The following is a 26,517-nucleotide window of genomic DNA, read 5'->3' on the forward strand; positions in this document are numbered from 1 at the left end:
ATGGAAAGCATACAGTAGTCCTAGGTTCTGGGTTTGAATCCTGGCTTGGAGTGCAAGAAAGAAAGTAATGAGGATGGAATGGAAGAAAAGAACAACGAGGCAAGGAAGAAGGGAAGAAAGCAATCTAGGAAATTAAAAAGGAGACAATTTGAAGATGGAAAAAGAAGAAATTAAAAAAACAACAGTCTGTGGTCTTGTTGGGATGGGAACGAATTAAAATCAAGATTTGAACAAAATCATGACTATAATTTGACACAAACTAGTCCATTTAGATGTAACTAAATAGCTTTTTAATTACACGTTTTAAGCATGTCCTTTTTCCTAAGTGTTGGAGAGCATGAAGTGGAGATGTTGATCTGTCAGTGTCGGGGGGGGAGGAGGAAGCATCTTTATACCCCCCCCCCCCCCCCCCCCCCCAACACACACACACACACCGCCCCGACCCCACACACCCCTCTCCACCGACCTCCTCCCCAAGCCCGTTTGCCACCCGGCTGATGCGGAATGCTCCGCGCGGAGAGGTAAAGCCTTTGGTCCCTCCTCCCTCCCTCCCACCCCCTCCCCTCCAACCGCACCGGACCCGACTGCTTTTGGACCACCTTAGTCCTTCCACTTCTTGTTCTTCATCTTCTTCTTCTGTTCCCCGGTGCAGGAGGCTGCGGAGTGAAACGGGAGCGAGAGGAAGGCAGCAGGACGCTGCAGTCAAGCGACAACAACTTGCGGCGTAGCTGCAGAAAGAAAAGGTAGGACCGTGACCAAGAACGGGATCTAGACCGGACTGGGCTTCACCAAATGCAGACTTAGCCCGCTGCGACAGAGTGAGCGGGTCATTGCGGCGAGGTTTTGAAGACATCTGCAATCGGTTGTGTCAACACGCCGCGCAGATGGTGCGTTCAGTGTGCAAAAATGCGGCTGCGGTTTGTAACGCGGTGCGTAAGTGACAGGTTGCACGCGACAGGGAGAGGGCTGCAATATGTTGCCTTCAATTGGATACACCTGTCTGTCGGTCTGTGTCTGTCTGTCTGTCGTTGGCCGAAGTGACTTCTTCCACTCGAGTGCGTGATGCATTGTGGGTCTTTTGCTGTGATTTATTGACTCCAGTTGTTGATGCTGACAGTTTGCTCTTCATCTGCATGGCGGAAAATCCAAAGACGTTTCTGGCGTGGTGAGCTCACAAGCATGCAAAAATAACCAGATGGAAAAAATGTGAAAGAAAATACTCACAGGCTTTTATTTGGTTTAATGGCATTATGTTTGCATTCTGGGGAGGTCATGCGTGAAGTTGATCTTACAACATTGAGACTAAAAATGTCAATTATGTGTTTTATTACTGTTTGGTTGTTTTCCAAGAGATCCTTCACTTCAAACTTGTTGCTTTAGTGATGTGCTGACCAACATCAACAAACAGGCCAAAAGTATTATTCTGGCGCTTAACTTTCAATGGATCGTTGAACCAGCAAATAAATTTACCTTGGCTTGTGAATGTTAAGCATTGTGTGAAGAAAAAGAAACAAAAAATTGGTACTTTCATTACAGGCCAGTACATGCACACGAAATTGAATCTAAACCCAAAACTGTCAAGTAGACACTATCTGGAACTGGAACCTCACCTTTTTCTGAGCTAGTATTAGTAACTGTTTATTGTGAGCTACAGCAAGCTAGCTACTCTGAGGTAGAAATAGACGCTGCGAGTGGGCACATTTGTGTGAATGTGTGTGTGCATGTTCTTTGTCATCAGTGTCATCACTCCGGGTTAGTAATGATGCATTCAAGAAGGTGGGAAGTCAGATTTAGCCCACTCGGATTTTCTCAGATGCGACCTTAAAGTGTTTGAGACAAATGTAAACAACAAAGATGGCTGATTCCCATAGCTTGTTTCTTGTTCTTGTTTATCACAATACATTTTGACCTCAAGTAGAACTTCTTCATAATGTCCTAAATTTATATAAATAAAGAACTCTTTAATCTTGTAGACAATCACAGAGTGTATCTCCACGCGGTCGCCATTGTCGAGTGACATCACGTTGTAGTCTGTCAGTGAACTCAGGGTCCTTTTTTTTTCTCCGACTTTGCAACTCTGGGCCTCTCAATTCTCAATTCGTTCTCGTGTACGTTTCTTAATTGGCAGTTGGAAAAGTCCAACTTCCCACTTTCCTTGAATGCAGCATAAGAACTACTTATGTAACCAAAACTATTTGGATGAGTCTGGAAGACAAAACTACTCCACAGCTTCCATTTTCACTGAATGTGTTTATGTCAGCGCAACCTGTTTGCACAACAGTCAGGAATACACTTTGCATTTCTTCATAAAACCGGAGTGGCTCTTTGTAATGTTAATAATGCAACAAGTGCACCTGATTGAGACCAAGAGATTGGCTTTGTTTTGCTTCATGTTGTCATCGAAGAGAAGGAAGCCTTACATGGACACACACTTTGGACTGTGAAATGAATGCATATTCATCAAAGCGCAGACACACACGCACGCGCACATACACACACTCGCAGAGATTGAACCTGGAAAACAAAACACACTCAGACAGATTTATTGACGTACTGAGCATGTGCTGTATTTATCAGTCAGATGCAGCCTGTCCTTCATGGCCACATGTTCATTCAGGGAAGGTCAACTGCTTTTGATGAATTTTTTTGGTTTTTGTTTAGCGTGCTGGATGAAATTTCTCCTCCCTGTAATTGTGCGTGGTAAATTTCCAGTGAGTCCAGCGTGAATTCGACTTACAGTGATGAAAACGAATTGTCGGTGATTCTTCTTGACATGCAGTGAAAACAAACTGGGTGGTCTTGTTTGTGAATATTCTCACTCTGGGTGGTCACTAAAGGGAACACATAAACCATACAAACCAAAACGATCATCATTTTGTTGCACCCCAATTTAAGTTGTGTTTTGTGAAGCTCCTGTTTATTTCTCTTAGTGACACGCTCAAAAGCAGCTTGACAATGGCTGATGTTTCCTCAATGAAGGAGCCCGTACAATAAGTTGTTAATGTTAATGAGTAATCTTTTAAAGCGTACAAGTTGAGAAAGTCAATTTAGGAGGTGCAGAGCCAAGATTTGAAGCTGGAACCTCTCAAGTAAGAGGCCAATGTGCAAACCCCTATTGTTGATTGAATTCCAAATAATAGAATCACTCGACTGTTTGAAATTTGTGACAACGCCGTATATAAGTAAAGTAAACATGAGAAAGACGAGCGAAGCACTCATACGGCTATTACTCGTAAAACTGTGAGGCGTTGGAACATGATCGAGGCTGCTTGAAATGCTTCCACGCCGCTGCACAACTTGGTTTACACTGTCCTCGCCAGCCAGGCAGCGTTTTGGAAGTCCTGCAACACCCACAGAGTGGTGGAACATTTCCAAACAAGAGCTTAGCTTTGAGTTCACAAGAGGGCAGAAACTTCTTGATTTCCACTCCTGTCACCTTTTATAATTTAACTAATTAACCTGACAGGACAACCTGACATTTTTTCATCTTCATTAGGTTTCATGGATGAGTAAACCCTGGACTGGGCCACTAGCTAATTGCAGGGCAGGTACAGTAAGTCACAAAAGCGGTTATAGACGTCACTTTAAAAAAAAAAAAAAGACACTTTGCTAAATGGTTGAAGTAGTCATTGTACAACTTGTATTACAGCATAATTCCTGCCCCCTCATCTTATCGCAAAACACACCAATTAATGTCAAGATCGCTGGCAGCAGTGCACATGCGAAAATGTCCAAATTGGGCCCAATTACCTATTTTTTCTTTCGTTATGTGACTCTTTTCTTGTCATAGAGCTCAGGTGTGAAACGGGAGCAGTGTTGCATTTTGTGTTAGCGCTCTCATTCTCTCATATCAGTCATTGGAAGTTCAATACGGCAAAGAAACTTCAGGATGGGAAAAAAATAATCGCTGCTGTACATATTGCTAACACCCTGGGACTGAGTTGCATCGGAGTGGCTGAGACCAGACAGACAGAAATATACGGTAATGAAATATTTACAAAAATATGAGGGGTGTAGTTATTTTTGTGAGACATGCAAACTCCGCATTAGGGGCGCTGAGCCGACATTCACTCCTGAGATGTCTGGACTGTGAGGCACATGTGCACTGCAGGCCGGAGTAAAAGCTCTCAGTAAAGAAGGAAACCTTGGCATTTTTATCGGCTTGTCAGACAGATCCAGTCCCAATCAACTCTTTAAGAGGTGAAGGATGTATATTTTAGCAAGTACATTTGCAATTAAGGCACAGGGTCTACTGTAGAGGTTGGCATGGATTCTATAATTACATACATTAGGGTGGACATTTCACTAAACTTCCATCTTCCAAATTAGGAATCAATTAACCACATTCGAGGTTTTTAATGCGATGAGGGACTCCCATTTCAGTCTATTATTAAGTCTATTATTCTGCCCTTTGTGTTTTTGTTCATCGATGACTCCAGAATACAAAAACAAATGATACAGAAAGAGAGATGAGTTAATCTGATTTGTAGTGTCCCTAAAAAAAGTATTTCATATGCAGTCGCACAAAGAAGACAACTTTGTTGACAACACGAAAACAGTCTTGTCAGGCCAGCAATCGGCAACGTAACACACATGCTTACTATCTTGCTGATTTCCCTTCAACAGCGTACATCAATTAGTTTAAAATGGGACGCTTTTTCTAACACAAGATCTGTAATGAGCACCTGTCATCATAAAATGAACATGTTGCGTTGCACTAATGCGCCCTGTTTTTTCCACCCTGCGGTGCCTGAATGTGAATTGCGTATCAGTATGGCGGGATGCGGGAAAGAAGGGTGGAGGCAATCTAGCGCATATATAGCTTACATGTATTGAGGCTGGCAGTAACAGCGGGGATGCTGCAGCCTCAGAGTTACTGTTTCAATGAATATTCATGACTGACGAGAGGCAGAGCGCAGGAGTCGCTTTCGTGGTGACAATTTGAGGTGTTGTTGCAGCAGCTGATGCAAGAAAGCAAGCGCTGCATCTTAGCATTTAATGTTTCTTCACATCCGACTGTCTAATATTAATGAGGTAATATTCAACAAGTTCTTGGCTTAGAGGTCACAGCTATTTCTAGATCTTATGTCGTTGTTCAAGATAGCTAAATAGCTGAAGGTTTGTGGAATATCCTTTCACTTCCTGTTTTTTTTTTTTTTTTACTTTTTACTCAACAGAGTCAGTGTCAGAGATCAATAAGAAATGTTTTCATCGGATAGGCCAGTACGTTTTATTTGTAGCAACAGAGAGAGACTCAAAATGTTCTTTGTGTCCTTCTCAGGTCAGATTGCATAATTACCCGGCATATCCTAGCCCCCTTGGAACTCGCCCGGACATGGACTTCCCCGACGAGCTCCTTCTGGCCGAGTTGAGTCACCTGCAGCTGTACAACGACTCGTTCTTCCAGAACAACTTCAGCAGCGCCTACAATGAGACCGACGCCCTGCTGCCGACGGGAGTGAGGGTCACCATCGTGGTGGTCTACATGATCGTTTGTGTCATCGGCCTGGTGGGGAACTTCCTGGTCATGTACGTCATTATAAGGTAAGAGTAACTCTCTGTTGAACAGAGCGTCCAAAATTGTAAAACAGAGAAGCATCTGCTGTGCAGTGACAGTATAAATTAAACACGTTCTGAAACGGTGAGATCAGTGTGGCGATATTGAAGGTGACTGAGGCGAGCAAGCCAACACAAGCCAGAGTCAGAAAAAAGACGAATAGAAAAAAAAAAAGCTGTAACATTTTCCTTGCGGAGGACACACTTCAACACCATAATTCAACGTCTCAATTCATCATACACATCGGGAAGCAGAGCAGACAGTTTTCCGGGTGTGCTGTCCCACGTTGTAAACACAATGTTGTGCACATTGGCACCCGTGACTCGTTTAATCAAACAAATCGTGGCGTTTAAATACAGCGGTTAGCACTTTTACACCTGTGCCATCTGTTCGAGTGAGCCGACATGCAATTTCGAACCTGCTATGTGGTACCGTAGTAAATGAAGCCCAAAGTAATGTGTTGTCATGACAACAGTGACATAGGAAACTGTGAAGAAACTGTCTAGTGATAAGTTTAAAAATAGCACTTTCAAATAGACTGTTTTTATTTTGTAGTGTCATCTGTCGACTACTAGCCTTCTAATTAGACTGGGTCTGTAAAGAAAGCTGTGTTGGCAGATGGGGGATGTCACAGAGGCCAAATATAATCTGACCTTTAACCCCAATTTAAACACTGTTCTTACTCATGACCTCAGATTGTCTCTCGTTTTGTTTTAGCAGCATGAGATTTACGTAATGTCGACCAAAGACACTCAGAGGCGTGTCACGATGACTCGGCCGTGATGGAGGGGAGGCGGTAACAGTGGGAGGCAGGAAAAAAAGTGAAAGGCTGATTCATTTTCATAGAAGGACTCAAAGAGGCCTTGGAATGCCAACAAAGATGATGTCATCGCTTGATGAATCCAAGAAATCCACATTTTGTATGGGACGCAATCACACACACCATAATGAAGAATTCCTGAAAGGTTTCCTGTAGTCATCCGATCGGTCTACGGTTTCATCCTTCCTCGTCCTCTCAAGTCGCATCTCGTATCAATCATTTTGTTGCCATTGTGAGTAGGGTCATGCATTACAATATCCAGTCAGCCAACATATAAATCCATGAGTCCTGTCAGTCGCATAAATATGGATTGCTCAAATGTTCTTTATCAATGATCTTAGGTCGTCACTAGAGCACCTTAAACTTGACCCTCCTGCAGATGTTCCTCTGCAAAGTGGAGTAGGGTGCTTTGGCCCCATCTTGTGGTGTTGCAGAAAGTGTCGATAAATCCTGTGATAAAGTCCATAATTGAATAGTCCAGATTAAAACGAGTACACAAATAGTTTGTCAACGGTAAACTGCAAAAAGGTTCATAATTAGACTCAGAGAGTCAGCACATTTTGTGATCGTTGAGCTCTAAGTGACTCATTCCTAGTTACTTTATCTTTCTGTTTCCATGATGCCAGCTCAAATTGAATTATAACATCGGGTACAGTACATTCTCATTTTCTGGAGTGACAGCTAAAGGGCAAGTCAAAAAATGTATTTGCAATAATATGTTGCATGCGTCTCCATTATTCTAAACATACCATTCTGATCAATATCGTATCTGTGGAATATGCATAAAGCAGCAAAATCCACCCGTTTTCATCGTTTCCTCGGGTGTGGCCATTTTGCCACTTGCTGTCAACTGAAAATGACATCACAGTGCCTTCGGCCTCAGCTTGTCAAACCCAGAAAACGGATTAACTGTAAAGTTACAGTCATTAGTAGTTGCAGTTAACAAAGGTTTTATAAGAGTGCGAGTTTGACCTTAGAACAGATTGTTTCTATTCTATTTTATGTGTCCTATTTCTGATTGTATCACATTTCCAATGGGAATATTTATTTTTGAAGAAATTAGCAATCGAGCAGCATCCCAAATCCCCGGCTGGTGAAGTTTATAACCTATCAAATTATTGTTTTAGCTAATATGTTTTTGATGACTCCGATGAAAGTCTTGCGAACAGGTCTGTCGGACTGGAAATGCAACGCAGGCAGTGGGTGTTCAAATCAGCGCTGAATTTGAGTGCATTTCATCAGGAAGTGAGATAAAGTGAAACCTAATAACCAAGATGGTTCTCGTTTCTTGTGTCCACTGCAAGCCGTATGATTGCGCTCAGCTGTCAGGCAGTGTAAAAAACATTTTGAACAACAACAAGGGCTACGAACAGGCACTCCGACAAGCATCCGTTTTCTCTTGCACTCTTCCTAAAAGAAATTGCATCTCAGAGAAGAACATAATCAAAGCGAAGCAAGCAGCGGGCAGTGAGCTGGCCCAAGGCCGAAGCTCAAGTTGAAGCCTCTCTGAGCACCCTTCAAGGACTCCTCCATGTTTCCATGACAACCCAAGCATAGAGTTTCCACAAGAGACTGTCATGGTTTTGGCGTTTGATTTGGCCCACATGCAGAACACACTCAGAAGTCAGAAGCGAATTTTAAGTGTTTATTGAAAGATGATGAATTAGTAGAACTGAAGATCCGGGACAGGAGCAACAGAACTGGTCCTTCAAAAGGTGGAGAGAGTGAAGTACCGCCAGGGAGGAATGGTTTCTGCCGGAAGGTAAGCAGGGTAGATGCGGGAGATGGAAGCTCCTTAAAAGCTCCACCTTATTGAGCTTCAATTGGAAACACCGCTAGGTCCTCAGCCACCCTGCTCACAGACGCCACCTGTGAAAAAGAAGGAGAAACGCCGACAGATACATCAGACCTCAGCCTCACTCTGACAATCCTCTCCAAACTGCAAAAAAGACATTAAAACGATGACATTATACAGTGCTTGGTCTGAGCAATGTTTTCTTGCTGCAACAAACTTAATTTTAATTGGGCTGGAATAATTTTACTTGCTGCATTCAGTTTTCAGGCGGTCTTTGGTGCACTAAGAACAAAGGAAAGCCGGCCGAACTTGATTGGTGCAGCGGAACCTTTCCTTTTGTTTATTTTTTCCTCCCTTATTATCTGATTTTAGTCTTTCATCCTTGAGGCCCTCCTCATCTTCTCGTAGCTGCTAATGATCGCTGTCGACTCACGGCACAAAGCGACATTCACTTGCATTAGGAAACTTATCAGCCAAGCGTAGCTCATTTGCATGTTTTGTAATGATCATGGAAAAAAAAGCCTGGTTCAGAAAACAAGGTGCGACAAATTAGATCTTCTTGTCAAATGGTTCTTCTGGCATAGAAATGGTGGCCTTGATCAATGAGGCATGAACGTCTTTTTTTTTCCTCCGTCATTCTCTCTCAAGCTGATGTTTACATCGTGTATGTGAATGGCAAGACACTTGCGCATTGAGAAAAATAAGAAACGTATCGATGTTCCATTCAACTCTGTTTTTATTTACTTGAATGCGATCTCATGACAACACTGCCAAGGGTTTACCCCAACTCTTAATCAAAGTCAACTTGTATAGGTTCAAGCTTACCTAATGAGGACAAGCAATTTGCTAAATCGATGCCGAGATATAATGTCGTCAAGTTTGACCCTGAACATCATAAAGGTACAAAACTTTGTGAAGCTTGGAAATAAATGACACTGATGAGCAGCATGATCATCTTTCCACTGTAAGGGCAATTTTTTCTTTGAGCTTTATCATATTACCAACAAAAAGCAATTTAACTTCCATTTTAGTTTGCAAACCCACATTTAACTCTTACAAAAATCATCAGTTAGCATCTGTACAGTAGTTGCCATAAAAATTCCAAATTGTTCTCCTATTTATATGTGAACTCGCAACATTGGGGGAAACTGGCAGGGTAAGTTGGACATATCTAAATTTGCCACAACCCCCAAAAAGATGGGATTGTTGCAGGTGGGGCACACCATTTATTCTCACTGGTAGCAGATGCTGAGGTTGATTGGGCATTTGGAAATACATACTACATAAGGCGATGTGTGCAGCCAAGCCTTCTCTGGGTTGTTTTTTTTAGCTAGTTCCCCTAATGAGAGACTCAGGTGGTGAAAGGACAGGAGTAAGACAGAATGTTTTTGGCGATGATGCTGGTCTTTCCTTCCAAACTGAAACACCAGACTGCCCCAATCAAGAGCGTCATATATGCTGATGGTGATGGAGGAGGAGATGGTCGAGTGGATCCCGACATGTCTTTGGTCAGGAAATCCAGGAATCGCTTGGGTTCTTTTCGTCTGCTGGGGAGCGTCCTCAAGGCCGAGGAAGGATTTATTTAGGGCATCTGGATTCTTTGAGCATAAGAGTTTGAGCTCCGTTCTTGCTTCTTGTACCCTGAAGGCAGCATCCCTAGCCTTCAACAGTGCTCTCATCTCTGCATGGATCGTAGGGAACTAATGGTGTCGTGACGCTCCCTTTGCCCTTCTCTTAATTTTAGCGTGAGCATGAGCTCTGGAACTTGTGAACACTGCTGGGGTAAAAAGCAGTGAATCTGCAAGGCAAGTAGTGTGGCCGGCATTTAACGGTCTAATGCTCAATTTCCTCCGAGCAATGGCTCCATTTAAGTCCATCAACCTTTCTCGCTACAAACTAGCACTGCATTTCTTCCCTAAACGGGCATCAGAGCTGCCACAAAACAGCTGTATTCCCTCGATTTCAATGGATGAGTCAGACATATTGTTTCGGTCAAACAAAGCACGGAACAAATCTCGCTGGAACTGTGTCCCAACCTCAGGCGGAATAAGTCCATTTTATTGTCCAGTTAGTGAACGTTGGTCAAGAAGAGTGATGGTATCAGTGCCTTGCTAATCATTCGGCAGCTTTTGATGTCGACCATCTCAGTAACCGCACACTGCTGAGTACTTTTCAAGATAGATGCAATAGTTGTCATTTACCTCTCTCTCTCTCAATTAGTTGTAGTTCATTGACCTGGCACTAAAATCGAATTCAAAGTCATTGTAAAGGGACTTAATCCCGTCAGCTCAAGAAGCTGCACCACGGGGGCGCCCCCATTTTTGAATTACATAAGATAATTGGTCATTTTCCGCTGAGGGTCAAAAATTGAAGGTGCCTGTAAAGTGAAGGAACACTTTGGGGCGTTTGATCATGCAAGTGTTGACAGATGAGCTCCTGCTGTAGCCGATTATGTTTCAGGAGTGTTTGATAAATATGACCAGTTCCTTTCAGAAATTCCAATGGCAATCCTAATGAAGAGGACAAGAGATATAATTTAAGGTCCTGTAGTTTCACATTCTTCGGTGAGTTTGTTGTAGCAGAACAAGTCCTAAAAATACTATACTCGGTCGTTCACAGATGCAAAATGGCACCCAATAGCCAATATTTAATAACGGATGTTCTAAGCCATGTGACAAACAGCACACACACCTTCAAGTCAGGTTTCCCTCGGCTGAATGTGTAAAAAATGTGCGCTGAACAAGAACCGCGTTGGAGGTGAGCCGAGAGAGAAATTTATTTTACCGCCGGAGGATGAGGAGAGGTAAGGTGTGATGTTGTGCTTTAATTGCCACTATCCCGTGACACAAAGGTCACATGTTCAGTCACATCGGCTCCTTTCTCTCTCTTGATGATCCAACAAACTCCCATGGATGCTCCCCATGGGGCTGCTCCAATTCTTGTGCAGCTCGACAAAGAAATGGGCTGCTGGTGGGTGACAAACATCTTGGCTCTTGCCTCCCAGGGAGAAGAAAGCTGTTAAATGATCGCAGTGTGTGTGACATGTTAGCCCCAAGACAGCCGTCGAGGCCACTTCACTTTCATCACTCTTTTCCATTTGGTGGAGATTTGAGCAGTGCTAAAAAGTCGGTCAAATTATTATTCATTTATTTATTTTTATGTATACATGTGCCTAGTTGTCTTTCTCCCAGTCAATGATAGCCAACCAATCTATGTCATCTACCGTATTTTCCAGACTATAAGCCGCAACCTTTTGCACAAGCTTTTTTTTATTTTATTTTATTTTTTTTTATGTATACGTGCCTTGTTGTCTTTCTCCCAGTCAACAATAGCCAACCAATCTTTGTCATCTACCGTAATTACCGGACTGCTACTTTCTGCACAAGCTTTGGGCTCTGCGACTTACGTATCTATGGATTTTCATGATTTTTAGGATATTTTAAAATGAGTTGTTTTGTTAAATGAGGACATTTCATTTGAAACACCCGTGATTTATAGTATATATAGAAAAAAAACTGCTGGCGCGGCTTATATGCAGGTGCGCTCTATAGTCCAGAAATTACATTATTCACAATTCGGAATTATGTTTGTGCACTGATGCAGTTGGGGAGGAAAGCGCTTCGTCTTTCTATGTGTGCACATAGGCAGCCATGCGAGGTACCCGCCATCTCATCAGAGATTAGGGGCTCAGTGTCACGTTCAAGGACACTTGGAGATGGGGACTGGAGGAGCACTCTTGCACCTTAACACTTTGTGTGTGTGTGTGTGTGTGTGTGTGTGTGTGTGTGTGTGTGTGTGTGTGTGTGTGTGTGTGTGTGTGTGTGTGTGTGTGTGTGTGTGTGTGTGTGTGTGTGTGTGTCTGTGTGTGTGTGTGCGTGTGTGTGTGTGTGTGTGCGCGTGTGTGTTTGTGTGTAGAAACATTGAAAGTAATTTGACTAAGATCAGTCTTTGAGCATTAAACCGATGTTGTTAATTATGTGACCAGTTGAATGACGTGTTGATGTAGGTTAGCGTGTTGCCTTTCCAGACTGTAAATGAAAATGAGCCGGTGCATATCTAATAGGCACCCATCCCACCTTTGATATAAAATTCGGTCAAGTGTGGAGTAGCTATCGCCACGCCAGTAGTGAATAAAACTACATGTCCATAAATAATGTCACTGTAACCCAAAACCATTTGAAAGATACGAGTTGTAAATGTAAGTTTATGGTCGAACCAGATGCCTCAATATTTGTGTGACTCAATACTGACAATTTTTTAACACATAATGTTTTTGTAGTTAATTTAAAGTTTCACAATTTGGTACTGTGTGCTTGTGTGTGTACGTCACAAAAAAAAAATCCATCTGATCATGAGAATGGTTTACTGAGACTCTTGAAGGAGAGTGTTGATTTGGTGTCATCAAGGGGGGTTGTGATAACTGCGCACAAGCGAGCGCTCACTGAATTGGGTTTGTGGCTGTCATCAAGAGGACACCGTATGAAAGGTCTTAAGGTCTTTACGAGCTGTGTGAAAAGAGTGCGGAGGTAATCCGTAATAAGAAAGGAAATGGTTTATTGGAAAGGATTAAGAAGAAGCAAAAGCTTTTCAGGCACTTACTATTAAACACAGCTGAAGCTGCTATTGGTCACATGGGATTGGGAAAATCTGACGGTAATACGTAGATGACACCTTCCTTGGTTTCGGTAATTCAGAAGAATCAATAAATCATTTAAGTTGTATGACAGCCCTTAGTTGTCTTAATTGTTCATTTTAAGGTTTGCGCACGGCTTGAATGCTGGTTTTCCGTCAGAATTCGTTCAAGGTCGCAAACAGTCACAAAGACGCTCACCAGACATTTGCCAACAGTGCAGACTATTGTCCTCAACGGTTTTTCTTTTGTCCAATTTGGTTTTTTTCTGACACGTAAAAATGTTTGCAACTGTTTAGGAACGCTGATAAAATAACATCACTTACAACAAACACTTGTAGCTCAGTGAGATACGAGCTGTAGCAAAACCATTTGGCCATTTGTTAAGATGTCCTTGGTAATTGTCTCCTGTGTTTTGCTTCTCCTGAAACGGCAAACTCAGTTTATTACGTTTTCTTTTCATACAATACAGTGCAGTTTTTTTTCATGTAGCGCAGGAGCTGTAACAAAGTGCTTTATATATTTCAACGGGTGAAAACAGTCAATTCAACCACAAATGAAGTGTTATTATTAGAATATAGTAGGAGAACAATAACAAAGTCACCTTTATATAGTGTGACCAAATAATCGGTGCTAAAGAATCTCCGTTTGCAATTGTTAGATTAGAAGAAAACAATTTAATTCCGCTAATGCAGTGCTGTGTTTAAAATGAAAGCCCAAAAAAGTTAACAGAGCCTCTGACTGTATATTTCCTGTTCATGCAGTGACAAGCCAACACAGCGCTGACTGCGGCGTGTGAATAATTCAAAGTGATGATGAATATTTGAAAGTGAACAGCACGCCGGATGAAAGAGTCATCAGATTACAGATTCCCTTCATCCTGGTTCCTCCTTCCAACTTTAATGGAGGGAAGAGGAAACGCGAGATTAGGCGAGAAGATTGACTCGGAAAGGTGCAAATGAGGAACTTGTGGTTGAGGAAAGTTTCGATCCCAATTGGACGAGGGATGGTGCAGTGAATTTACAAGCACAGCAGCTGCAAAACTACTTTTAAGATCTTGTCCCTAATTATTGGCTTGAAAGTGCATTTTTTATGGCCAAAAACCCACAGGCAATGATGGATTGTACCAATGATTTTTCTTTATTGTTCTTCGTGGTAAGTTCTGAGAGCCACAGTGCTCTCATGTCCTGACTGACCCTCTCCACTTTGAGTACAAATTTGGCTTTGAAGCCAAGTGCAAATAGGGAGTTGAGTCCCAATCTAATTTGTTTGGTGGTTGATTCATTACTCAGTATGATTACGCAATCAATCAAAGAACTATTCAATTTAATAAGTCATAAATTTGCCCTTGATGGACAAAACGATTTGAATGAGATTGGCCTACTTCAAACAACTTTCTTTGGATATTACTTGGCGGTTATGTTTTGGGGTTTTGGAGCTATGAACAAAACCCCTCCAGTAGTTATTGTTGGAATGCTTCTTCCATCACTCATGTTAATACCACTTGAAAAGGGCCAAGTCGGTCCAGTGATACCAGGACCTACTGGTTCAGAGTGATGCTTGAAATGAATTCCAAGGTCTGATTAAAGTGCCCCCATTTCCCCACCATAAAACGCAGACAGCGCACCTTTGCGAGTTTTAATCCCGCGTCAACATCATCCTTCTATTTGTCATGGAGATGACTAAAGCAATTTATGTCTGCGTGTGTTATGTCCATAGGTACACGAAGATGAAGACGGCTACCAACATCTACATCTTCAATCTGGCTCTGGCTGACTCTTTATTCCTTGCCACTTTACCATTCCAGGTAAGCGAATGATCAAAATCAACAATTTAATGCTTCAGGCTGTTTCATGTCACTCCCTGACTTGCAACGACAACAACAAAAAACAATTTCTGTCATTTATTTAGCGGCGATTTTATGCTCAAATCAATGAATATTTCAACACATTTGGTGAAACCACACATGTAGACAAAGAATACACTGCTGCTCATGGGCATATATTTTATTTATACAGTGCATACAATTACAAATAATATTGTTGCTTATTGAGGACTGATCTTCTCTTCATATCTACCCATTTGTGTCCATTATACTGCCCCCAGGTGGCCAAGAGCAGCTCAATGTCCATTGAGTTGGAGCAAAAAAAAATGCAGTAATTTCTTTACAGTCTTTATTTTTTGTTTTTTAAAGTACAATATAATTGAGTCAAAGCTTTGTAAAAACACATTACCTAGAATTTGTATTGATTTCGGGGCTAGGCTACAACGGATTAATGGCATTTCCATTCATTTTAATGGGCAAGATGATTTGCAATACACGTATTTTGAGTTACGTGCATGGTCACAAAATGAATTAAACTTTTATCTCAAACTGAGGCTGAGAACTTTGAACTTGTCGACCAGAATAGACTGCTCATATTTCGTTGTTCCAGCGTAAAATGTTCCTACTTGGTCAACTGCCATGAAACGTTAATGTCTTTTAGCATTCACACGATTGATTGGAATATTATTACAATACTATAATAATCTAATATATATATATTTATACATTCATCTGCCAAGTTATGTGTGCAATCTTGCTAACAACGACAATCAGTGATTTTTTTTGCCTCGGGTCATCAAGGCCAAATAATTGTTTACATATTTAATTAATATGCAAATGAAGTCTAATCAGCGTAAGGATCAAAAACAGTGCAAGAGAAAGGTGAAGCGCTTTTACGCTCTACTCGACTGAATCATGAACTCTCCATGGAAGCGCTTGAGTGTAGACGGGACCTCCACATCCTCATGGTTTTAATTTGGGAATGTTTCCAGGGTACCGACGTGTTTCTGGGCTTCTGGCCGTTTGGCAACGCCTTGTGCAAGGCGGTCGTATCCATCGACTATTACAACATGTTCACCAGCACCTTCACGCTGACAGTGATGAGCATGGACAGGTACGTGGCGGTCTGCCACCCCGTCAAAGCTCTGGACATGAGGACACCTCACAAGGCCAAGGTAAAATGTGTGCTTGGCGTAACAAAATTGTAATGAAGCACCTTGCTCTTTTTCCCCCGTTGTGTCCCAGTTTGGCTATGCATGAAAAGAATAATCCAGTACGATACTTCGATCCGGCATCAAAGAATCAAGCCTCAACGTGTTGTTGTTGTGTTTTTTTTTTATCTGAGTATGACTTCCTTTTGCTGTCAGCGCTCTCTCTCGGAGCACAACACCATCACTCCCATTCAGACAATCTAGCGTAGGCGTTTTCCATTGACTTATGAGGCAATTATAATTGAGCCCTCTGTGTAGCTCCTTTGCAAACTAATTACGTGCCATTTTTGGTCAGGTGGTGAATATCTGTGTGTGGGTGTTGGCGTCAGCCTTTGGAGTTCCGGCCATGGTAATGGGCAACGTTGAGGAGGAGCAAGAACATAATAGTGAGTAACTAGCTCATTGTATTTACACGGTATCTGTTCCATGTGCACCACACATGTGAGCTGGGATGTATTCATCTCGGATTAATATGCAAAACTGTAGCGAAACACTGCCACACAGCATTTATATTTCATTATCCATTAGCGACGAAAATTCGTGGGAACAAAATGGCTCGAAGCTATCTTTCAGCAGGACCCTGAGGGGCTGCAGTATGCGTGAACTTGTTTCCAAATGTGCTTGCTCTCGCTTTTTACAGCTTTTTATGGCATCGCATCTCACTAATGGGCTCGACACATACGATTTATGAACAATCAAGTTATTTGCCAGCAAAACGTCTCGTCACTGTGGATGTTATGAATTCTCGCATTGTGGCATTTAAACAACATCTGGCACGATTTGTCTTATGTACAGAGCTCAATTTTGACTGTGCAGTTAATCATTGGATGGCATTTATTTACTTCCTGTGAGTGCAATGAGTAACAGATGTTAATTACAAGTGACATTTATTTGATAGGAGATTTTTGGGATAAAAGTGGAGTTAGATGCACGTGACGTGTCCATTTATTGTTCCACGCAGAACTGAATTAGAACTCACATTAGAAAGTGCCTTTCATTCTTAGTTCAATAATACAATGCTGGTGGAAGTGGAATAAAATTTCCCCCATTTAAATTTTCACATTATCACTGATGACGCAATAGAGAATGAATATATGAATAAAACAAAAATCAGACATAGGCAATGCAAATGCAGCCTAAGAAGACAGTAGTAAAAAAAAAATAATCAAGTATAATGATGAAAAGACTCGGATGAGCGCCATTGGTGAGTCATCATTTGCCACATAAACACACGTGTAATACGTTTCCACATGTGACACTTTAATCTGAGTCAGTTTATCTGTTCTTTGATTGCCTCTAAAAGGAGTTGTACAGTTCAATCATGTCAGCCGCAACGGTTTTAGAGCCGCACCCCTACTTCCGTCCCTCCCTTGATGCGCCGCTGAACTCCATTTCGTTTAATGAGATGTCTATTAGCGCAACGCACAATCACTCCACTCCAGTTAAACTTTACTGCCGCTGCTTCTCCTTTTCCACCGCCACAGCGAGACTCTTAAGAGAACATCATTGTGAACTTTGTACTTGATTTCTGCAAATATTTGTTTTGCTTTCATCACTTCCTGGAGATTATTAGTAACCTTTCTATGCTGCGAACAAAGCTTTTTTACATTCTCTATAAATTGCTACATGACTTAATACTGAACTAAATTGGGGGAGGCGCTAATTGATACCCCCCGCCCCCCTCACACACACATACACACACACACACACACGCGCACACGCAAGTTAGTTTTTCCAGCTGAGCCCAGGAGGCCTTTTTCAGTTAGGGGAATTTAACCTGTGGTCAAACAGCCACAAACTATTTTTCCAACCACATGGCCACCCTTGGTGTCTTCAGTGATGCATTTAAGTGTGTTTTAAAAGGCTTTAATGTGGATTCAAGATAGATTGTGTGTGCGTGCGTGCGTGCGTGCGTGCGTGCGTGCGTGTGCGTGGTGTTGTTGATAATGCTATGCTGCTCTGCATGAAGCCCCATTTACCCAGAGGAGGTCCTGTTTTGCCAGCAGGCCCGCTGACAAAGTGGCTGGCTGCCCGTAATTTGTGGTTGCGCCACCTGCCGAGCTATATTGTCTTTTTTAATAAATCAGATAATATTAATCCACATGCTTGACTTTTGTTTTACTATCTTTTAGAATTAGTTTTTACTGGGTTAAGCTGTACTAAATCACTACTTTCACAACTTAGCAGGCAAACAACATGACAAGCCGGGAAGGCATTGTTCCACAATCACGGTTTCGTGAAATAAAATGCACACATACACCAGTCTTGCTTAACACACTCAATGCTAGAAACACTGGAGATGATAAAAAGGAGGGGCTCAAGACAGAGCCCTGGGGGACACCAGAACTAACGGGAGAAGGATTGGAGTTGAACAATTTTCTTTTGAACATAGTGAGTGCGCCCATACAGACTGAACCATTGAATGGGTGTGTGTATTCAGGAGAATGGTGTGAGAAAAGGTACGAAAAGCTGCTTTCAGATCAATTCATTGAGTCTGTGATTTTGTGCACGTGTGCTAAATGAAACTTTTGTAGCTTCTAGATTAGAATCAGTAAACCGCATTTTGTTGTTGTCTATAAATGCAAAATGCAAATTTGACATGCAGCAAGTCAAGCGAGTAATAATCACAGTCAGAATCCTGTAGCTTCGCCATACAGTGGCTGTTCCCATGGCAACTATAGCTCATCTAACTTTAAAAAGCAATCTGTGAATATTTACTGATTTACATGGTCCCTTGATGCTTATTTTTTATTAATAATTAATTAATTATTATTAGTTAATCATAATTAGAATATTTGAGTCAAAATAGTCAATAATTAATTAATTGGTACATTTTCTATTGATTAATTGCTGCGCTTCTAAATGCAGCTAAAACGTTTAAGTGCCTTCTTGAGACTCAGTGGAATGAATGTTGACCAGAGAATTTGTGGTTCTGCATCGATCCAGTTTCAGCCTGGAGCAATCTTGAGTGTTGTTATTAGTGGACTCTAGGAATTATATTCTTTTGACCACATCATCTTTTATGTCCTACGTGTTCTCCTTCCACATTACATTTCTGCCTCGATTCATTTTATCTTTATCTCCCTTTTCCCGCTGTCGCTTCATTCTATCGTCACAATTTGTGCCCACAAAAGAGAAGCTTGGGCGTTGACTCTCAGGCCAAAATGCACCCTTGCAACTATGGCAATGTAACACCACCATTGGTGCAAGAGATGGCGTGGAAGTGGACAATTAACATTTGAGAAGGTGAGACATTCACAAAGAATGATCGCCACTAAAAGCTATCGAGTGAATGACCTTTTCTTCTGCTGGTATTAAGCATCCTGCATTAAAAGCGGGTGTAGCTGATGATTAAAAACTAAATGATTAAAATGAGAAAACTACACTGCACTTATTCATTATGTGCAGGGAATGTGTTTTAAAAAATCAGTTTCAGCGGAAAAAAAAAACATAGATTCAGAATATATTCCCAATTCTACTGGATTCTTGATCAAAATAAGTAGTACCGTATTTTCCGGACTATAAGGCACACCTAAAAACCTAAAATTTTCTCAAAAGCCGACAGTGCGCCTTATAGTCCGGTGCGCCTTATATATGGACCAAATTCCTCAATTTAAACTGTTCCAAAGCCTTGTGTCATGAAATTAATCATAAGTGGCCTGCTGAGACTATGAATCATGAATTAAAAAGACTATCGATCATTATTTTGTGATTATAAAGTCATTTGTTGCATTTGAAGTTGAAATAAAAAAGATAAAATGGAGAATGATTTGAATTGGATTAAAAATCTGACATGATGCATTAATGGTGCACCTTATAGTCCAGTGCGCCATATATAAGAACAAAGTTTTAAAATGGGCCATTCATTGAAGGTGCGCCTTATAGTCCGGTGCGCCTTATAGTCCGGGAAATACGGTACACTAATCCATTTTTAAAAATGTATTTCTTGTTATCAGCTTGAGCACATGCTTGCAGTTGCACATTATTGAAGTCAGTTCATCGACAGCTCCAAATTCTGTCAAATGTGCTAAAGATAATGAGATGCGGCACGTAGTGGAAGGAAGCGCCGCTCAATGCCAAAGTGCGTTTACACAGCGCCAACCACAAAGGCTTGAATGTGAAAAAAGTCAATCTGTTATCCTATATACATATACATAACTGTCACATTTGCATTCCGCTTTGATCCAGATGCAGTCTTGATTCGGCTGACCTCCTTTTAGCTTTGGAGATTTGAGATGGTAGATAGTTAGTTACGCCGTTATCGATTTCACAGGTGACAAATGCCTCGGTTAAGGTCTGCTGTGTCTGCGTGTCACTCTTCTATTTCTCCTTATCAGTCTGTCGTCTCAGACACATTAGTCTCAGACTGCAGCCTCTAATTAAAAGCAATAAAGCGGGCGTCACGTCTTCTGTCACGCTCCCTCGACGCACACGTCATCTTTTTGTCTCGTCAAGTGCCATTACACATGCATATATTCACATCCCTTTCTTTTGCTCTGCCTTTTAATATTAGCATGGCTTCCTAATCACTTTGGGTTATTTGCATGTTTCATGTGCTCACAATGTATGCAAATAACACCCACATTTTCTGCATGACAAAGAAGGTTTTGATTGTGTTTATGAGACAATATTTGTTGCACAATCAATTGCATCAAAGCACACACGTGGCATGTTTCAACTCTAAAAAGGCTGCTCAAAAGTCTCCAAAAGGTTCCAGTTTTGTGTCTGTCTTTGGCTGATTTTGAGCGAGTCCTATGAATTTATGATCCCCCTCCCTCACATCTGTTTTCATCTTTCGTGAATCTAGGCGTCGAATGCATCGTCGTCCTCCCTGAGCCGCGAAGTCACTGGGATCCCGTCTTTGGCACTTGCGTGTTCCTCTTCTCCTTCCTCATCCCCGTGGCCATTATCAGTGTTTGCTACAGCCTGATGGTCAAGCGCCTTCGCAGCGTCCGTATCCTGTCGGGCTCGAAGGAGAAGGACCGCAACCTGCGACGCATCACCAGGATGGTTCTGGTGGTGGTGGCCGTGTTTGTGGTGTGCTGGACTCCCATCCAGATCATGGTCCTGGCCCAGTCGTTGGGCTTCAACCTGAGCAGCTTGTCCACCTTGGTCCTGATGCACTTCTGCATTGCTCTGGGCTACGTCAACAGTAGCCTCAACCCCGTTCTCTACGCCTTCCTGGATGAGAACTTCAAGCGCTGCTTCCGTGAGTTCTGCCAACCTTCTCCGTTCCGTCTCGACACCCAGCAATCGGGCCGCATGAGGAGCATCGCCCGGGAGGTGGCGGCCGCTTACAGCTGCAAGGCCGACGGCGGGGGACCCGGCGGTGGGACTCCCAATCCCGCGTGACTAGGCGTGGAGTTGCCCCTGGTGGGGGTGGATCCCCCGCAGAGGGGAGAGATGCCAGGGACGGGGAACTCCAACACAGAACTGACTCAGATCACAGCTCTCTAGCGGCGCGAGCCCCCCCGCCCCCCAACTATACGACTGGCCTGGGGTGGGGGGGAGTCTGACGAGGATGATGGTACGGAAGGAAAAAGAATCTGAGAACTCCAGTTTGCCAGTCTGTACGACTGGAAAACGGGACGGGGTGGTAAAAACGAGAATGGAATTGACTGTCTGGCTGATAAACCCTAGATGAGGTTTATTTTTAAAACCAATTCCCTTGCCAACAAGACCCACTGATTGCGCGTCTCGTCATCCAGACAAAGACTGGACCTGTAAGGAGAAGACGTTCAAACCACTAATTTGGTGCTTTTAAGAAGATTGTATATTGACAGAATTGCTTTGGGCTTGTGAAAGGAAGGATGAACATGATGGTTTATTGTATCTTTTGAGGTCATTGTATCAGGCCATCGGGATGTATAAATTCCCTTTCCTTAATCACAAATGGGTCCACTAGATTCATGTGATCAAGCCTTAAACAGAGATTTTCAATTGGTGGTTGTGAATATATGCGTGCATGTCATAAGATTTGATTTCTCAAGACCTGTGCTGGTTCGTATGAATGTGATTTTGCTTAGACGTTGAAGCAACTCCTATGCTGCATTCCAGAAAACTGGGAATTCCAAGGTTTCAAATCTCCCTCTAGGAAAAGTGCAATGAAACGCTGATAGAAAACCAAAGTGGGGGAATTGATTGAAATGTAATGTAAAAAGCTATGTAACCTCGTTGTTTGTTTTAATTGCTTCTACTTGATATTGTTATTAATAGCAACCTGTCCAGCACGGTATTTGGTGTTAAGATATGTTGCTATATTCTTTCTGCATGCGGTCATTTGGTAAAGTATATAGATATTAAAAAAAAAAAAACATGTTACTCAGTTTTGTGCTCTCTGTTGTTGCCTTTTGTTCATATTTAATTTTGGAATCCTTGTTTCTGCAATGCAGCATAAGCCTGTACAAGCATGGCGCTTGTAACTGAACTCACAATTTGGCTTTTTTGTCACAAGAGGCATGAATGATACAAGATCAGCATCCTCGCAGGTGCTTTGTGAATGGAGGTGCCGTGTTGCGGTTCGACAGGTCAAGGGTCACTTTTGAGGGTTGGGGTCTGGTTGAAGAGCAACCAGAGAAGGGGATCGCCATGCTCCGATCCCACTCCAAGGGGACTAAGGGGCTCACTGTCACTTTTCTCAGTGTCTTAAAGCTGACATTAACCCTGAAACAGAAACCACAAGGTGTCATTGTGATGCTGCACATTTTTAGTAGATTTATATATCGACCCTCCTTTCTTTTCATACTGATTAGGGCTTTAGTGCGAGAGGTGAGCTGCACCTTCCGCAGATGTGTTTTCAGTATTCATGTATAATCACCTTTTTAATCATGCTAATAGCTTTTAGCCACCTGATAGCCTACAGGGCTCACATATGTGGTTGATTGATTGACAGATGTGATGGAAGAAAATGTTCCCAAGTACTTGTTGTATTGAATCACTGTCACGTCTCTAAGGCTGGAAACACCTCAACCAATTTCAATTGAATGCCATCCGATTTCAAATCTATTTGTCCGTATGTTTCAAGTGACACATTCAATCTTTTTTCATGTTTATAGAGCACATGGAATTACTGACGTGCTCAGATGCCCAATGTTCAAATTTACAGCAGTTGTTATTTTATTTCTATTTGTGTTGTTTGGACACACAAAGGTGAAAGTGTCCTCAGAACTGTCAGTTTACGCTGCACTCGTATTGATTGGCACATAGCTGATATGTGTCAAATCTATACGTACATCTAATTTTGAATCGAGCATATCATAAATGTGATACATCTGAATTTGGGAGCAAACCATGGAAATTGTGTCACTTGTAGTTTAAAACCAGCCCAGGAGACAGACAGACATTAGCTTGAGACAGACACAATGGGATGCAGTCTAACAATTAATTATTCCCAATCCCCAGATGACTAAACCCTTGGTAAACATCGTATTGATTTAAGAAAAATGATTTTAAATAATTTCTGGTTTAGGTTTAAACTTGCACAAGTCTGTCTCAAGGTTAACATCTCCTTTCATCTGTACTTGTGTCGCCTGTTGTTCCTCTTGTCGTGTTTGGTGCATTTATTTATTTATTTATTGCATTGATTTTGGAGAGGAGCATACACTTGCCTTAAGTATTGGAATACTGAAAATGTTGTTTTAATGCTGTTAGTTTAAATTATTCTGTAGACTAAAAAATCAATAGGATAGTGGAGAAAAAAAAGTCATGTTCTGAAGTCGAACTTAAATGTTTAATGAGTTCAAACACAGATCTTATAGAACATACTGTTGGGAGGAGTCTTTTTCTGAGTGTATCACACTGGCCCATGGAGGAATCCCACGCGGTTGCAGGGATGAGCAGCATCCATCGGTGTCGCCATGGCAACAGTCAGGACTCAGTGGACACAATAGTGTGTTAAGCTTTCATTAAAAAAAAAAATTGAAAAGATATTTTTATAAAAAAAATAACAAAGATGGACAGAAACATCACTGAGTTAAAGTTGGTGTGTTTTGGCTGACTCATTCTTTTGCATGAAACTCCAGGTAACCATGGCAACAATGCAGTTCTACCACTGGATGAAAATGAGTATTAAACCATCCACAGCCATACGCCTGATTAGAAACTTGAAGGTGATCGCATAACACAAAAATATAATCTGACAATAGCGGTGTGGCATTTTAACTCAAATCGGCACTTTTTCAAAGTGTTCTTCATCCTTGAAGGTCACTGTTCTGTAGCATAATGTTCTTTTTGTTGTTGTTGTCGTTGTTGTGCAAAAAAGGTTAAAGAGAACAATGATACCAAGAGGGTGCACACACTGCCTTGTCAGTGCAGAGTGAGTGCGCATTTAACTGCCTGTTCAATCCTTGTAGATATTTCGTACCAGCTGTGTAAAAGTATTAACTCGGCTCTGACCATCATTTACCTCTGATTTCTTGTTTCTCTGTGTTCTCAGTGTGTAGAAGAAAAAAAAAATGAAATATATATATATGTATAGTATATATATGCCTCTCCGAGCAGGATTGGGCATTTAAGTGCACCTGATTCCTCTCATCCGTTTACATTTTGCAGACCACGTGAATGTTGAGCCAATAACTGTTGAAAATCCAAATGTAAGATGAAAAACATATAATGTTGATGTTGCTATTTGACAATTGCTCTGAAAATGTTGTGTTGCTTCTGCTGTGTTTTTGCTGTGCAGGAGACGTGGTATATGTTTAAATCTCATCGGATTGGAGAAATGACAGTAAAAGGGTTTTTAGGGCTCAAGCTTTTAACGCTATCCCTGCGTGAAACCGCATGTGTCAAAGCTGTTTGTGTCACATGAACTCCAGGCACAGAAAGGTGGCTACTCAAGGCTAGCTGATTCTTGATCAAAAACATGGAGAATTTATTTGCTGAAGCTTAAACTGTATACTGTATATATTTTTTGCACATGACGTTAATAAAGAGATTTATGTTGAAGAACGCGAATCTATGAGAGAGTGTTTCTCTACGCTGGAATGCGCACATCTCCGAACTCAATATTTTTCAGGAAATTAAACGAAAAAAGAATCAGGTGAAGTGTTCAATACAGTAGCCTATATAAAAGATGGGCAGACAGACAGATCTTTCCAAAGTTCTTTCATAATGAGCCATTGCTTTCACTTTTATGTTTCTCTGAGGACATTTCTAAAAGAGGAAATGAAAATTCGAATATGAGTTATGTCTTTAAATGTGAATGATGAATAAAATCACCTGTGGGTAAAACATAATAGAACATTTTCAAAGGATAATTAACAGCGACTTTCCTTTAAGAAAATATAATAAAATAACCCTCCCACCTTTTCAGAGGGCTCCTGGTGTCAGTTGTGAAAGAAAGTGAGGATCTAAAAATGTTACAGCTCTGAAAGTCAACACAATGGACTTTTGTGAGGTCACAACATAATTGTATCCTGTGGCAGCTTATTAAATCCTATCAAATACCACAGTGTCGTTTTAGAATGCAAAACACGGAATTCATCACTTGGGGTGTTAGTAGCTATTCAAACAAAGCTCTTTTTCAATCAACTTTATTTATTGGTATAGCATCTTATGCAACGTGACTGAAACTAAGACCCCCATTTAAAAAAAAAAAAAAACATGCCTAAAAACAAGGCACAAGTGACCAGAGAGCGGACTTTGGGGAGGGGGCGTCACCACTAGGGGCCAAGTCCAGCCTCCGGGGACTCTACCACAGGGCAATCCCAACCCAGGGAGACGGAAGAGTCCCCCATCTGCTGAGTCTGGACCTCCTCCATCATCTCTACAGGCAGAGCTAAACTCAGCTCCCCAGGGAGATCATTGCAATGAAAAGGATATAAAATATAATACAAAGATAAAAATAAATAGGTGAGAGCAAAAGTCATCAAACGATCAAATCAGCCAAATTCTAAACTAAGAAAGTCTTGGGCTGAGAATATCAACGTTCTCTTCTGGCCCTGAGTCATTCGTGCAGGCCATTTCACAAGCGTGGGCCGAAGAATTAGAAATCTGCCTCCGCTGCTGGGTTTTGGTTCTAACTTCTGCTAAGAGGACAGCACCAGTGGACTTGGCATCTGCCAAATCCGATAAATAAGAGACACTACGAGTTTTATAAATCAGAAAGAGAACCTGTATAAAAAGAGGAGCATATCATTTTCAGCTTAATGACATGAATTATTGATTACCCATGTTTTTGAATTGTTTCAATGGATTGCGCTTCTATACCGTTAAATTCATATTTGCACAAACAAGTTACACGTTTCAAAAATGCATGCTTGGATGCATGAGGTGCGGAGGGACAAACACCTTTGGGATGAATTATTGGGGAAACTGTGGAGAGTTGTAGCACTTAAAATTGCTACAATCAGGTAAAAGGAATCATTTGAGTCATCTCGCACAAGCTTTAGGCTTTACTTGTGCAAAAATGCATAAATTTGGAGCTAGGAAAGTTTTCTGTTAAGTCAAATTGCCTAGTCAGTCGTAAAATTCCACTCCTTGTATTTGAGATTATAGATGCTCTTTCAGGTTGAACGTAGAACACTGAAGAGCAAACATTCCCACCACAGACATTTGCCGATATCTTGGAGATTGTCTTCCCAGGAGAGCGGAAGCTATTATGATTGCAAAACGGGAGCAACCATCTAGTCTCTTTACAACCTGGGCTTTTGTCAAAACAGTAATTAGTGTTTCATCATTTG

General features: G+C 41.7%; 1 protein-coding gene across 1 annotated transcript; it reads left to right on the top strand.

Moving 5' to 3' along the window:
* Window positions 1-552: 552 nt before the first annotated feature.
* Window positions 553-24,794, top strand: oprl1 (opiate receptor-like 1). The gene is made up of 6 exons (XM_037239646.1): window positions 553-743; window positions 5,282-5,544; window positions 14,522-14,609; window positions 15,620-15,802; window positions 16,134-16,224; window positions 20,646-24,794. The coding sequence occupies exons 2-6, from the start codon at window positions 5,336-5,338 to the stop codon at window positions 21,188-21,190; spliced, it is 1,116 nt and encodes a 371-aa protein (XP_037095541.1). The 5' UTR covers window positions 553-743; window positions 5,282-5,335; the 3' UTR covers window positions 21,191-24,794.
* Window positions 24,795-26,517: the final 1,723 nt, after the last annotated feature.

This window comes from Syngnathus acus, chromosome 2 (genome assembly GCF_901709675.1).
Source record: "Syngnathus acus chromosome 2, fSynAcu1.2, whole genome shotgun sequence".
Classification (NCBI taxonomy): domain Eukaryota; kingdom Metazoa; phylum Chordata; class Actinopteri; order Syngnathiformes; family Syngnathidae; genus Syngnathus; species Syngnathus acus.